Below are 15,019 nucleotides of genomic sequence, written 5' to 3' on the forward strand. Positions count from 1 at the left end.
CAAGATAAAATTAAAAATTGATAGATAAATCCTCTCTTGGGATATGATCTACAATTTCGTAAACATTACTCTAATTTAGATAGAAAAAAAATCCATTCCAAAGAAAAAGAAGAAATTAGATAGAATCACTCAAATAAAATTCTAATACAATGAAGTATTGATTTAACAGTTAAAATATTTCTATATTTTTATAAAAATAAAAACATAAGTTTAATCTAAAAAATATATTTATTGAAAGTGACGACCATAAATTTTTTCCCTTTAAAAAAGATAAAAAAAAAATAATAAATTCCTGATATGACCCACACAAGAGGCGCCATATATACAGCCACCACAGATCTGGGTAAGACATTGGTGAACAGTAAAACACTTGAATCCTAGCGATATTTATCGACAAAACACTCTACCCCCTCTCCTTAGGTAGGTAAATCACCACTTCCAAATTTGTTGAATTTTCCTATCGTTATAGACACAGACCAGACAGAAAAGACAACCCCCAGCTGAACCTGACAGCAACTGTACTTTTCGTAGATATCATCAAAAGAATCAGAACAGAAACAAAAAGCTGTTGTGATCAGTCATGGGGGCAGTGAAGGCAGCTATTGGGGATGCAGTGTTCACTTTCATGTGGGTGTTTGTGTCTTCCATGTTTGGTTTGTTTACAAACCTGATAGTTACTGCTCTTGGCCTTCAAACCCTTGCCTGGGCTCCTGTGCTTGCTACTACTTCTCTTATCTTCACCTTTGTTTTCTTGTTTAACTTTCTTGGTGAATTCTTAGGTGGTGCCACTTTTAATCCAACTGGTACTGCTTCTTTTTATGCTGCTGGGGTTGGTGGAGATAGTCTCTTCTCCATGGCCCTCAGATTTCCTGCTCAGGTATACAGATCATTCGCATTTCAAACATGGTTGAATTGACCTGAATTATACTTGATCGTTGCATTCATGTCTTTTTTTTGTTGATCATTTCTTCTTCTTCTTTTTGCTGGTATTTGATTTCTTTGTGTTTGGTTGCTTCTAATTTTGATTAGAGTCAACTTTAAAGATTTATATATTTTTATTCAAGTCCTTAACTTTTTTTTTTTGTTTTGTTTTCTTTGTAAAGCAAGATAATGGAATTTGAGTGGATCTCACTTTCCTAGGGTCCCTCCTTTTCTTTCCTTTTTGTTTTTATGTTTCTTTCCTAAGTTTTCTTGGACCTTTCAAGTTCTCTAATAACCTTTCTTGGACCTTTCAAGCACAATGTTTGGTAAATGTTGCTTGTGTGTGTCTTGAATTTTCTGATGGAAGAACATTGATCCACAACGATCCATCTTCCAAAAAGGAAGAAACGTAGTTTTGAAAGGAACAACCATGACTTACTTTCCAAAGAAAATTGACAGCCTCTGTCCAAGGAAATGACCAAATTAATCTTGCCAAAGCTATTACGAAACAGGATTGAATAGTAATTGTCAAAATATTAACTATTGAATGTCTCCATGACAGGCAGCAGGGTCTGTGGGAGGTGCACTGGCTATCTTGGAGGTGATGCCAGTGCAGTACAAGCACATGCTTGGGGGGCCTACTTTGCAGGTGGACTTGCAAACTGGAGGCCTCGCTGAGGGGGTTTTGACTTTTTTAATGACTTTTGCTGTTCTAGTAATTATCCTCAAGGGCCCTCGTAGCTCACTGGTGCAGGCATGGTTTCTTGCCACTGTGACTGTAACATTGGTCAGCGCAGGTTCTACTTATACTGGTCCTTCCATGAATCCTGCATATGTGAGTATCTCATCTTTCTTTGCCTTTTAATTTAGGTCACCTTTTCTTCTAGAAGATATGTGCAGTGCGAATCTTGCAAATTATGTCACAACCTACCTTTTCGTGCTCGTAGTTCAGATTTTAAAGTTCAAGTTCCTAAACATTTCTTGCATGACTCAAATTGTAAATCTCCATGTAAGAACAGAAATTAATGATGTTTTTGTTTCATGAATTGTACTCCGAAGGCCTCTCTCTGACATTGCCTTACTTAGGAAACCAAGTACCTGGCTCATATTGAGACAAGGTCTCGTACTGTCCAGGCTCTTTTCTTTTTCTTTTTCTTTTTTATCTTGTGTTTCCGGATCAGTTTGTGTGTACCTCGACTAGCCTTGATTAATCTCATGGGTTTTGAAGTTAATAATTATATAAACTTCTAGTAATTTTAAAATTTATAAAACTTGAATTGATAATTTTTAGAAAATAAATCTAGAACCCGACCAAGCTCATTCTTCTCTCTCTATGTGATAGCATGTAAACATGCGTAATTGAGGGTAGCGAATATAAGATAGGGAAGGTTAGAGGCATCCTTCCTTTCTGATAGAAAAATAGCTTTTGATTTCTGATAGGAAGTATTGTGGAGGCATGAGATGTGATAGCAGGTGGAGATGCAGTGAGTGTCAATATATAGTTAGAGCAGAAATCAACAATACTGTGGATGATATTACCCGTATTAAACTATTATTACCCGAGATTATCTTTTTATAGAGAGGGAATATCTAGCATCTTGTTTTTGTTATTTCACGAGGTTAGAATCAGCAGATTTCTTTGCAGGATGGGAACTGAGGGCTTTTAGAATCTTGTTTCTAGCATATTCATCTTTCTTTCTTTCTTTTTTAACGAGTGGTTTATTTTTCTCTTATATATGTTTATCATCTTCCTGCTTGCATAACCATGGAGGCGTCATACCTGCACGACGAGTCTGTGTATCGTATTAATTTATCCCTTACTGGTCTCCTCCACAGGCCTTTGGATGGGCATATGTAAACAAATGGCACAACACATGGGAGCAGCTGTATGTTTATTGGATCTGCCCCTTCATAGGAGCGATATTGGCTGCCTGGGTGTTCCGCGTCGTCTTCCCTCCGCCAGCACCAAAACAGAAGGAAACCTAAAATGACATAGCTCATGAGCTCAGCTCATTGTTGTTTTGAATTGCTTGATAAGTCGAGAGGTGTCGATTGCTGTAAAAACTCTTACCATTTCATTTGATCAGTCATGATAAGCCATTTTTGGCCATTTCTTCTTGCCATTGTCAATCTTGGAATTTGATACTGGTAGGGAAGATTATTTTAAGTTGGATTGCAACGACCTGGACCAAGTCGTGGTGTTGTTCTTGCCGTTTCTTTGTGCAGAATTCACTCCTTGTGGAAGGGCTCTTGGTTCGTATAGCATACAAAAATTACATGGCAAGATTTCGGGTGAAAAGATTTTTACCTTTTTCTTTACTTTCTATTCTTGCAAGGAATTAATAAAAAATTATACTTCTTATTTTTTATTTTATTTTTGCCTAAAACATTGTTTATGTTTTTTTTTTCATGATTTTTAATTCTTTTGAGTTGCTCTGATTCGTAGAAAAGGTTTAGAGCATCTCATTATGTTTTTGATAATTAAAATTACTAATATATGCTAATGATAATTAAAATTACTAGTATATAAATTATATTTTAGCTTTTATTATAATAATTTCATTTTAAAACATAATGACGATTTTCAAAAATAATATCTCCATTAAAATATATTTTATAGGTGAGAAATAATAGACATTTTAAAAAAATGAAAATGAAAATAAAAATTAATTAATTGTCATTTCTAAATATAGATGGCCTAATTAATTAAATACAAAATATATTAAAAAATAAATTATAAAAATGAATTTATTGATTTTTAAAATATTTTCATAGAACTTATTATTAATTTGTTTTTTAAATATAAAACTATATATATTTCACTTTTAGGAGGTGAATTCATTGTTTACCTTTTCACATTACAATATTAAAATATTAAAAGAAAACCACCTTGAAAAATCAGTGTAGATGCATAATCAAAATAAATGGTTAATTGGAATAATGTAACGGTGTTTTTATCCCTTTACCCTACAAATTTAATATGGGCTTTTAAGAACATTAAAGTCTTTCATATTGTGTATTTATCATTCTGAACCAAAATAAATAAATATTTTCTCATTTTAATTGTATAATAAAACAATGTATATACCCTTGAAAACATAAAAAAGTAAACCTGGCATTAAGGGGTATTTTTTTTATTTTCACAATAGTTTTTTAGCTATTATAATTTAAGTTGAGGGGCACTTTGATATTTGCACAAATATAAAAAATAATAAAACATTAAAATGTATAGTAAAAAAATAAAAATATCCTTAAAATCAAAAAAATTAAGCTTAAGTTCAAGGGGCGTTTATAGCTTTTCATAATATTTTTTTTATTTGTAATTATAAAGTTAACTCATGGACAATTTTATATTTTGCTAAAAAAACAAAAAGGTAGGTGTGTGGAATACGTCCTCACCCTTTAAGCGTCATGTGTGGCGCCTCTCAACATCCAGAAATGTCTTTCTATCATGTCATTAGAAGCATTGTTTTATATTTTTTTTATTGGTGCGTCATGTATCTTTGTTGGTGGTTTAGTTTGGAGTCGATAGGCCTTTCCTTGTCTCTCTCCTCCCTTATTGACCCTTCTAGTTGTTGGCATTTCAATTATCCCTATTTTTTTAATTTATAATTTTTTTTGCCTTGATTATTTTGTAAAGATTTTGTTTTTTTTTTAATTTCATTCTTCAATTTTAATTTACCAAATATTATATTCTCCAATATGATCCTCAATCTTTGGATTTCTATATTTTTTTGTCTCTTTTGTAAAAGTTTTAATGATTTTTAATTTCATCATTCAATTCAAATTGATTGTATTATGTTTTTTAATTTGGTCCTTATTGCTTTGATCTCCAATTCTTTTTTTTTGTTCTTTTATAAAAGTTATTATTATTTTCAAGTTGATACTCGATTTTATGAAAAAGGTTCGGTTTTATTATTTATATGTGTTCTATTTTTTCCTTTAATTTTTTAAAATATTTTTTTATTTTTTTTATTTAACATTGGGTGGATTGAAAATTAAGATTTATAACTTATTTTGATTTGGTATCTATCATGATCTTAAAAAAAATATCATAACATTGAGTTGATGTCAAACTTGAAAAAAAATGATTTTATTATTTGCAAGTGTTTTTCTAAAGTCCTTTAATTTTTAATTTTTTGTATTAAATTTCTTTATCTTTTAGCATTACATTGATAAAAAATTATATTTTATAATTTATTTTGATTTATTTTTTAAAATATGTTAGTAACATATATACTTTTTAAATAAGTTTTATTTATTGATTGATGTACATTCCTTTGATTCAAAGAAATTAATCGTATAAAACCGCTTTATTTAAATTATACACAAATCTATATAAAAAAAAAATATTGCACTTTACACTAATTTCATATCACCTCTTTAATTAACACTAATTCAAATTTGAAGTACAATTAGTATTCTATTACGAAAAGAAAAGAAATCCACGGTCTGCGTTTGTCACAGAAAAAAAAAACTATAAAATGTCGTGTCCTCCCCTTTCCAAATCTCTGTGAATTACATCTCTTCCTTGTATTTTACGCTTCAGAGAAAAACTGAAAAAAAAAAAAAAACACCAAAACTTCCACAGTACCATCTTCCACTCCCCCTCTCTCTCCGGCTTGCCATTTTCGAAAAACATTTACGTTTTTTTCATTTCCTCTCTCTCTCCCTCTTAAAAATATCAATAACAAATTAGGAGAGCTGGATCCATCACAGGAACCAGCGCATTCCTTGACATTAAAGCCGCCGCCACCACCACCCCCAGTGGCCACCTCCACCTCCACCTCCACCTCCGCTAACGGCCAGATCCGTTACCGCACTCCCTCCTCCGCCGAACTCTTCCTCGAAGCCGGCACCACCGCCACGTCCCCTACCAACTCCGATAGTAAGTCGTCTACAATGAAACGACCTGGTTTGCGACACGAGTCATTAAGCGATAAGATCAAGAAGTACAAGGGAGTGTTGCTTGTGATTTCGATCCCGGTGCTGTTGATTGCTTTTGTGCTGTTCGTGATGCCAAGTCGTGAAGACTACGAGTATGGAGGAGTGATTCGAAGGATGTCGCCGAATTTTGGTACGGATTCGAGGAGTTATGCGGTTATTTTTGATGCCGGCAGCTCAGGGAGTAGAGTTCATGTTTACTGTTTTGATCAGAATTTGGATCTTGTTCCTATCGGTAAAGAACTCGAGCTTTTCTTGCAGGTATTTATTACTAATGCTTATTTATTTAACATTCATAATTAATTAATCAATACAATGTGAATTAGTATTGTTATTTTTTTAACAAGTTTGAATTTTAGTGAGGGATTGTTGTTATTTTATATGTGAAATTGGTTGATTAGTGTAGAGAAATTGAATTTGTGGAAATTATATGGTGGTGGGAGAGGAAATTGGATTTAGATTGGAAATGAGAGAATTAGTTAATATTGATTTACAGGCTGTTTGGAAACTGAAGTTTTGAGTAGAAATGAAATCATTTCAACACCATTTACCTAATGCTAGTGTTTGTAAAGCTTTAAGCAACACAAATGAATTCTTCTTGGGTAAATGTGTATTTTCATTAACTCAAGTTGGAAAACCTATTCCAAAAAAAAAAAATCAATTAGAAAATTAAATCAATTCTATCTGCTTAAATAGTTTGGTTTTTACTGATAGTAAAAGAGTTTGTTGTTGTTGTTGTTGTTGTTTTTAGTGGAGGTGAATTTGTATTTTGCTAGTGGAAGTGGAATTCGATTCAATTTTGAGGTTTAAGAGTGAAAAGAGTGGTAGAAAATGTATCAGATCTGATGTCAGGAATGTATTAGGTGTGATGCCATTGTTACTTCGCAATGTTCTTCTATATTCTTTTGCACCTTTTCATTTATTTTAATCTCTTAGGTTGAAATTGCTTGGTGAGTTTTGGAGAAATCAAAATTAGTGGTTTTAAAATGCTAATAGAGGGGTTTTGAGCTGTCTGTTTCATACTGTTTTGTTATACGATATGTGTTTCTGATGTTTGTTTTGGTTATACAGCTTAAACCAGGTTTGAGTGCTTATGCAAACAACCCACGAGAAGCAGCAAACTCCCTTGTTCCCCTGCTTCATAAAGCTGAAAGTTCTGTGCCTAAAGAGCTCCGACCAAAAACACCTGTTAGAGTTGGGGTGGGTAAATTCAGATGATTCTTGTTTGCATTTTTATTTGGTTGAAACTCATAATAAATAAATTTATGATAAAATGATGCAATGCCATGTATACTACTCAACTTTAGATTAGTTGGGGTTGCTTAATTACTGTAATTGGCTTTTAAATGTTTCCGCAGGCTACTGCTGGTTTGAGGGCATTGGGAATGGATGCATCTGATAGAATTTTGCAAGCGGTAAGTCATTGTTTCATAGTCTATATATTGCTTGTATTCTCATGATTTGCCATGATATTGCATACTTATAGCCTTTTGAGCTCCATGTTTGAAGGTCAGGGATCTCCTGAGAGATACAAGCACCCTTAAATCTGAGGCAAATGGGGTCATTGTTTTGGACGGCTCTCAAGAAGGTTCTTATCAGTGGGTTAGTTTCATTGACTTTTTTATACACATCATGTTTTTACTTGTGAAGTTAGTAAGCTGCTAGTTTTCAAAACTTTTTTTTTTCCATAACAAAATGCTGGAGATTGTAATGACTAGAGCATGATGAGTAGGGTTTAACAGTATGCTATTTTAATACAAGTATGAAAAACTGTGTGGTGTCCCCATATTAAGTTGAATTCAATAAAACGGTGTTAGAATTGCTACCATAGAACTAGCTAATCAGTAGTTTCATACATTGGACATAACAAAGAATAGTCCTGCCAAATTTTTATTGGGCACATCAAATTGGCTAGAAGTTTCCTGCTATGGAGAAGGCTAGTTCCATTTGGAAAGGCTTCTCTTGAATTCAGATGAAAATATGAGTCTTCATGCATGGTTTTCTTACTAACATAAGTGAATCACTAAAGTGCAAGATACTAACACTTAACTGATTATATTTGGTGTTCCCCTGCACTAGTTTCTCCTGCTTTTTTTTTCTATTTATGCTACCCCTTTTCATGTGATAAAATGAACTGGATATCAGTTGTATGAGCAGTTTTTACATCATAGTACCTCTGCATTGACTTTTGTTGTAGCCCTATGGTGTGTTTGTGTTTCTTCTCTAGTAAGCTTCACTTGCTGATATTATGATCGTATATCATCCATCATTGACCACAGTTTTTGAGATAGACAAGGAGAATTCCTTGAAACAATGTGCCGATGTATTATTTTATTGCATTTAGAAGGTCGTAACATGTGACATCTTGAATCAAAGATGGGGTTTTTTTCCTGTATTCTGTCCATAATATTGTTGTTCGGTCTTTTCTTACTTTATCTGGCCTGCATTTTGCAGGTGACAATAAACTACCTCTTAGGAAATTTAGGCAAGAAATATTCAAACACAGTTGGAGTAGTAGATCTTGGTGGTGGATCTGTTCAAATGGCATATGCTATCTCTAAGACGGATGCTGCAAAGGCACCAAGGTTATCTGATGGAGAGGATACATATGTGAAGGAAATGCTTTTGATGGGAACCCAATATTACCTCTATGTTCACAGGTTGGGTTCATCAGTAGCCGTAGCTTTTGCATTTTATCAGGCTGTCTTAGAATTTTCTTATGTACAAAAAGAATTTTGGTAAAGTTATTAGCTGTACTGTGGAGACAAGGTTGAGTAATTTTATGACTGCAAGTTCATAATTTGACATTGGCATCCTTCACGTGCAGCTATTTGCACTATGGTTTACTAGCAGCTCGAGCAGAAATTTTGGATACTTCAGAGGACTCTACCAATCCGTGTATCCTGGCTGGTTATGATGGTAATGAATCACTTAATTTGTAAGAGGCGTAATGAGTTTTGCTTTTCATTTTATCATGTTGATTCATCTTCTTTTGTGATTAGAGGAATTAAATTTCATGTAAATAATTTGTTGCTGCACAATTTGCTTTTCAGAAGATGAATAAATTGTGTATGATTAGAAGACATTAGTTAGAATGTTAGTTTTCTATGTTCAATGCCAACCGTTTAACAAAGTATATAATTAAGAATTTGGCTAACATGCAACTTGATGAACGAGACATGATACACCATTAGATGTGGGGCACATGCAATGGACATGCTTTTTATCATGAAATTTTCTCTCAATTATTCCTCTCTCTATTGTTATCAGTGGAATGATGGTTGTAATGATGTGTGGTGTCTTTTATGATTTAAATTTTCAAATACACCAACAACTGTTTTCCCTCTAAATTGCTTGTTTTAGATTGTGAACTTTTGCTTTAGCAATTAAGTTTCATTCAGGATATCTCTTAAAAATATTATAATTAGCTGTGGTTATAGTTTAAACAACAACAACATCTTGCATATATGGTGTTCAGATGAGCAAATGGACTCATAAATATCCTTTCATTTGCTGGTCTTCGAAACAGGGGTATACAACTATGGGGGGAAAGACCATAAAGCATCGGCTTCTCCATCTGGTTCAAACATGGAAGAGTGCAGGAGATTAGCTCTTAATGCTCTCAAAGTTAACGAATCAGCTTGTACACACATGAAATGTACATTTGGTGGAATATGGAATGGTGGAGGCGGGGATGGCCAAAAGAACATGTTTGTTGCATCATTTTTCTTTGACAGAGCTGCTCAGGTGCTAATCATCCCTAGGTTTCTTGTGAAATTCATTATGGGTTACAACGTCTCCCTTGCAAATTTAGCGTGCTAACTAGATTATTTACATTTGTAGGCTGGTTTTGTTGATTCAACCGTACCAGCTGCCAAAGTTCAACCTTCTGATTTTGAGAATGCAGCGAAGCGCGCTTGTGAAACTAAACTAGAGAATGCTAAATCCATATACTCAAGTGTAGACGATAATGATCTTCCATACATATGCATGGATCTTGTCTATCAGTATACATTACTTGTAGATGGATTTGGTAAGTCCTTTGCACTTGAGCGAGTTGTCAAAGTTCCCACTAACTTTTGCACCTAAGAGCTTATGCTAAGATGATCTTCTCTTATTCTCTGGTCATTCTTTGCCTATAGCTTTGGATCCATGGCAAGATATGACGTTGGTGAAGAAGGTTGAGTACCGTACTTCTCTTGTGGAAGCTGCATGGCCACTGGGCAGTGCCATAGAGGCTGTGTCATCATCAGCATAACTCCAAATTGCGCTATCAGCTTGGTCACCAAAGTGCATGATTCAGCGGCGATTCCTGAGAAGCAACATTCTCTGAAGCAAGAGAATTTAGCAGGATCCGTATTGCTTCAGGAGTCCGTACAGAGTGGGAATGGAAATTGGATTTTTTGGCTATAGATTGGGAATAATGAAAAGAAAAGCTCCATTTGTCATCATTTATAATCACCTTACATAGTGTTTTATTAACATTGAGCGAATGATTCAATTAGATTAGTTCATTTTGATTGCCTGCCCTTCATTTTTCGTCCTGGTTTTTTTTTTTTCCTCGCAGAATTGAACGATGGTGCAAGGCAGACCATCTTCCTCTACGTTCTAGGTCTTAGTAACGAATTAGATTTTTATATTATTATTTCCGATTTACCTGAGGCCCAACTGCTCAATTCTTGACCTATTTGTATAATGTTGTATAGTACTGCAGGCATTAGAGACGAGTTTCTTATGAAACGACAAGCGCTTTTTGGATGGGAAGAAACAGGGAGTAGCCTCCCAACATTAGAGCGGCTTACTTCAAAGCTCACAAAGCCCCATTCTGGATAAAAGACCCAAGTGCACGTAGACTTGACCTGGATAGCTCTACATGACTAGGCCTAAAAAAACTCAGGTGTATAGGCTTGCGTGTCCAAGTTGAATTTATTTCTTTTTGTTTATTAAGAGGCGATCTGGGACTGGACTAATTTGAGATTGAAAATTGGCTAAGTTTAAGAAAAAAATAAGAAAATAAAGAACTCGGGTGACCTGGTTGGTCTGATGACTTGGTTAACCAGTAAGATTCAGTTAAAATTTTGTTAAAATTTATTGATTTTTATTTTTTTTATTAAACGATATTATTTTAATTAAAAAAATAAATTGATTTAGACAACTTAATGACTCGGTTAAAGTTTAAAACCTAAATCTTAAACTGATTGAAGCTTAAAAATTATGATATTACCTATTGGAAAAGATGAATTATTTCTCTCTCATCCATCAGTTACAATAATTTATTTCTCTCTTCCCTCTTTTAAGCTAAAAAAAAATATATTTTCAGTTTATTAACACACCAAAAACCTTTAAAAACTAACTTTTACATCCATAAAAATTACTCTTATAAAAATTACTTATATAATAATATACCTCCATATATATATTTTAACCTCATATCAAACATACCAAATGCGTGCAGTGTGAATTGAAAAAAAAAAGAAGAGTTTTTCATCTTCTCAAAGCCATATTTGTCTAAGAATACAAATATTTTTCTACTAAAATAATATGTTGTGGTAAGAACAAAAGTGTCCCAAAAAAAAAACAAAAACATTGTTAAAATGTAATTAAATCAAATTTTTTGGTGGAAATGCGAAATCAGAAACTCGTGAATTTCTAATTCTTACAAGACATCATCATAAGTGATGGTAAGGAAATAAAATATAGAGACCAAGAAGAATTAAAACTAAACTACATGGACCAAACTGTAATTTACCACGCGGATTCCCCATTTTGTTCCTCTCCCTGAACCCAATCACGCATAGCCACTTGGGATACCTGCTTTACGACTGCCTCCCAGGTTTTATGTACAGTAATTCCCTTTCTACCAGTACTGGTACCAGCTTAGCCCCTTCACCCAGTAAAGCGCATACATAAATGGCGGCTCCAACATTCATTTTGCCACTCTCTGCCGCAGCAAGCAAAGCAAATATCCGTCAAAATCTTGAAACTCAGAGCTTACATTTAAATACAGGTGCCATTTTCTATTCATTGACTTCTCTTTATAGCTAGAGCTCTCCGTTTACTTCATTCAGTCATTTTCACAAACAGTTTGTGTTCCGTTTGAACAAGTTCTGTCCAACTGTAGAATGCAAGGAATCAGAACCATAAGATGTAACCTGTCGAGATTTGTAATTCTAGCTCGAACCCATTTGATTTTTTCACATTTTGAACCAACCCACTTTGCAAATCTAACCGTTGAGAGGCCACTGAGTTCGAAATTTTCAACTGCTTTCTCTTCTTTCTCCACGTCAAGTCTTGAAACCCCAATCACCCCCAAGCATCTCAAAGAGCCAGAAGAATGCTCTAGTGATAATGACGATAATGGCAGTGAAATGGAAAATGACGACGACGACGATGATGTTAGAGGGTTGAATTTAAGCGACGATGGTCCTTTTCAGGATGCGAAGACCATTGTGAATATATTACAAGAATCATGTGACAATCGTGTGGAAATGAAGAGCAAGATTGAGCAATGTGGGATTAAGGTCTCACAAGAATTGGTCTTGGAGGTGCTTTCTAGGGTACGAAATGATTGGGAGGCGGCGTTTACTTTCTTCTTGTGGGCAGCTAGGCAGCCAGGTTATGCTCATTCTGTACGTGAATATCATTCCATGATTTCTATTCTTGGTAAAATGCGAAAGTTTGATACAGCGTGGGTGTTGATTGATGAGATGAGAGGAGTTAAGACCGGTGTATCACTGGTGACTCCACAGACTTTGTTGATCATGATTAGGAAATACTGTGCGGTGCACGATGTTGGTCGGGCTATAAACACATTTTATGCCTACAAAAGATTTAAATTTGATATGGGGATTGAGGAGTTTCAGAGTCTTTTGTCAGCTCTTTGTCGGTATAAGAATGTGCAAGATGCTGAGCAGTTGATGTATTGCAATAAAGCTGTATTTCCGCTTAACACGAAGAGTTTTAACATTGTGCTGAATGGTTGGTGTAATTTGATTGGTAGTCCTCGTGAATCAGAGCGAGTGTGGAGGGAGATGAGCAAGAGGGGAATTCGATTTGATGTTGTGTCGTATGCTAGTATGATGTCTTGCTATTCAAAGGCTGGTAGTCTTTATAGAGTGCTCAGGCTCTACAAACAGATGAAGAAAATTGGGATTGAACCAGATAGGAAAGTTTATAATGCGGCCGTCCATGCTCTTGCGAAGGGTAGGCTTGTGAATGAAGCTTTCAACCTCATGAAAACAATGGAGGAGAAGGGTGTTTCTCCTAACATTGTCACATATAATTCACTAATTAAACCTTTATGCAGGGCAAGGAAAGTAGAAGAGGCTAAAGAGGCATTTGATGACATGTTAAAGCGCTGCATATCTCCAACCATACGCACTTACCATGCCTTCTTTCGCATTTTAAGGACAGGGGAAGAAGTGTTTGCTCTCTTGGAGAAGATGAGAAAGATGGGATGTCAACCAATTAATGATACCTACATAATGTTAATTAGGAAATTTTGCCGGTGGCGTCAGCTAGAGAATGTCTTTAAGTTGTGGGATGAAATGAGTGAGAATGGAATCAGTCCTGATCGTAGCTCATATATTGTGCTTATTCATGGTCTCTTCTTGAATGGTGAGTTGGATGCAGCCCACAAATATTACACAGAAATGAAGGAAAAGCAGTTGTTACCCGAACCAAAGATAGATGAAATGCTTCAGACCTGGTTGTCTAATAAGCAAATAGCAGAGGGTCAGACCACAGAATCAAGAAGCAATCAATGTCAGACCACAGAATTAAGAAGCAATCAATTGGATTGCAGTCAGTCACGCGAGCAAACCAGAGGCATTCCTAAGAGAAGTCATGAAAGAAATTTTATCCGACAAGCTGAAACGAGAAAAGTTGTGAGAGAGCGAGGCTTTTCGTTTTGGGAGCCCTAGGTTCTTGTGCAATGGGTAATTTATGCAGTCAGTGAACCTGCAGCATCAAGCTTCCAAGAACCTCAGCAACAATATATGCACCAAAAACATTGGAAAGCACATCGTCATTTCGCACCATAACAGCATAGTATCTGTAAAATGCTGCAGAATTTATCTATAGGATTGCAGATACATACATGTCTGTGGTGTGATTGGAGAACATCCTATGTTTTGCATTATGCCTTGTTATTCTCACTCTTATAGTAGAAAAGTTTAGCAAGAAAAAAAACAATAATAAAAAAAATGCTTAGAGAGTCAACACGGAAGTTGAGTTAAAATTGTTGCTTTGTTCTCTTTTGATTTCCTCCTTTCACATTACATGTTTCAACATGCGCATATGGTGTGCTACCAAAAACAAAACATATGCATTACAGATGGAGATGGGAAAACAAGTCCAACAGATAACGAAAGATAAAAGAACTACAAACTTAACTATATGTTGTACAACAAAATTATGAGTGGGTATCTGCTAGAAAATTAGTAAATACAAAAAGATACATCAATGAAATATTTATGTCGATAGATTGTAATGAATTTTACAAATAAAATATTCATTTGATATATTCATCGGTAAAGACCGACTAAAATACGTTTTGTATATAACGAGAAAATTACAGTAAAAAATAAGAAATTAAAAAGTAAGAAAAGAAGAAATTGAAAAAAAGTTAAAAAGTACGATGATGTGTCATTTATATAGATGACATTACTGACAATATTAAGTAATAAAATCTATAAAGCTGTTGGTAATATTTAAGTTATAACTCTTAAGATTGTGTTTACTTGTTTTATAGCTTTTTCCCATAGAAATTTGTTACATGAATGTATGACTTGTACATGTTAGGGATTGTTTGAGATTTTGTAATATTGTATTTGTTTTTATAAGTTAATGAAATTCATTTGGAATTTTTGCTTTAGGTGTTTTAGATGAAATAAATAATGACTTATTTAATGAGTCCGTTTTATATTTTATCAATTTTATTGTTGAGTTGAAATTTTCGGTAAATGTATAGAAATATGAATACATATAAATAATTAATAATGAACTAAGAGTACTATTAAAATAGATTGAATAAGTTTGATTTAAGCCAATGTTTGCAAATTTATTTAGTTCACATAATTAATTAATACAATATTCTATATATGTTTGATATAAGTAATGGATGATCATTTATGGATGTATCGAGATTCATCCA

General features: G+C 34.2%; 3 protein-coding genes across 3 annotated transcripts; all 3 read left to right on the forward strand.

Annotated features, from left to right (window-relative positions):
- The first annotated feature begins 335 nt into the window (after positions 1-335).
- On the forward strand, positions 336-3,129 carry LOC133669533 (aquaporin SIP1-2-like). Its single transcript, XM_062089718.1, has 3 exons — positions 336-877; positions 1,484-1,756; positions 2,758-3,129. Exons 1-3 carry the CDS (start codon positions 581-583, stop codon positions 2,905-2,907), a joined length of 720 nt encoding a protein of 239 aa, XP_061945702.1. The 5' UTR covers positions 336-580; the 3' UTR covers positions 2,908-3,129.
- Positions 3,130-5,430: 2,301 nt separating this feature from the next.
- On the forward strand, positions 5,431-10,399 carry LOC133669784 (apyrase 2-like). Its single transcript, XM_062090063.1, has 9 exons — positions 5,431-6,126; positions 6,937-7,065; positions 7,224-7,280; positions 7,375-7,467; positions 8,320-8,525; positions 8,693-8,784; positions 9,395-9,612; positions 9,709-9,898; positions 10,008-10,399. The coding sequence occupies exons 1-9, from the start codon at positions 5,824-5,826 to the stop codon at positions 10,121-10,123; spliced, it is 1,404 nt and encodes a 467-aa protein (XP_061946047.1). The 5' UTR covers positions 5,431-5,823; the 3' UTR covers positions 10,124-10,399.
- Positions 10,400-11,653: 1,254 nt separating this feature from the next.
- LOC133669783 (pentatricopeptide repeat-containing protein At5g15010, mitochondrial) lies at positions 11,654-14,106 on the forward strand. The gene has a single exon (XM_062090062.1). It carries the CDS (start codon positions 11,988-11,990, stop codon positions 13,785-13,787), a length of 1,800 nt encoding a protein of 599 aa, XP_061946046.1. The 5' UTR covers positions 11,654-11,987; the 3' UTR covers positions 13,788-14,106.
- The last annotated feature ends 913 nt before the right edge of the window (positions 14,107-15,019 follow it).

Source organism: Populus nigra, chromosome 12 (genome assembly GCF_951802175.1).
Source record: "Populus nigra chromosome 12, ddPopNigr1.1, whole genome shotgun sequence".
Taxonomy (NCBI): Eukaryota; Viridiplantae; Streptophyta; class Magnoliopsida; order Malpighiales; family Salicaceae; genus Populus; species Populus nigra.

Bases quoted from the DNA above. Each gene is read 5' to 3' on its own strand.
- LOC133669533 (XM_062089718.1), top strand. From the start codon at position 581: ATGGGGGCAGTGAAGGCAGCTATTGGGGATGCAGTGTTCACTTTCATG. The intron at 878-1,483 runs GTATACAGATCA...TCTCCATGACAG, and splicing joins CCCTCAGATTTCCTGCTCAG to GCAGCAGGGTCTGTGGGAGG. The intron at 1,757-2,757 runs GTGAGTATCTCA...TCTCCTCCACAG, and splicing joins CTTCCATGAATCCTGCATAT to GCCTTTGGATGGGCATATGT.
- LOC133669784 (XM_062090063.1), top strand. From the start codon at position 5,824: ATGAAACGACCTGGTTTGCGACACGAGTCATTAAGCGATAAGATCAAG. The intron at 7,468-8,319 runs GTTAGTTTCATT...TGCATTTTGCAG, and splicing joins AAGAAGGTTCTTATCAGTGG to GTGACAATAAACTACCTCTT. The intron at 8,526-8,692 runs GTTGGGTTCATC...CTTCACGTGCAG, and splicing joins TATTACCTCTATGTTCACAG to CTATTTGCACTATGGTTTAC.
- LOC133669783 (XM_062090062.1), top strand. From the start codon at position 11,988: ATGCAAGGAATCAGAACCATAAGATGTAACCTGTCGAGATTTGTAATT.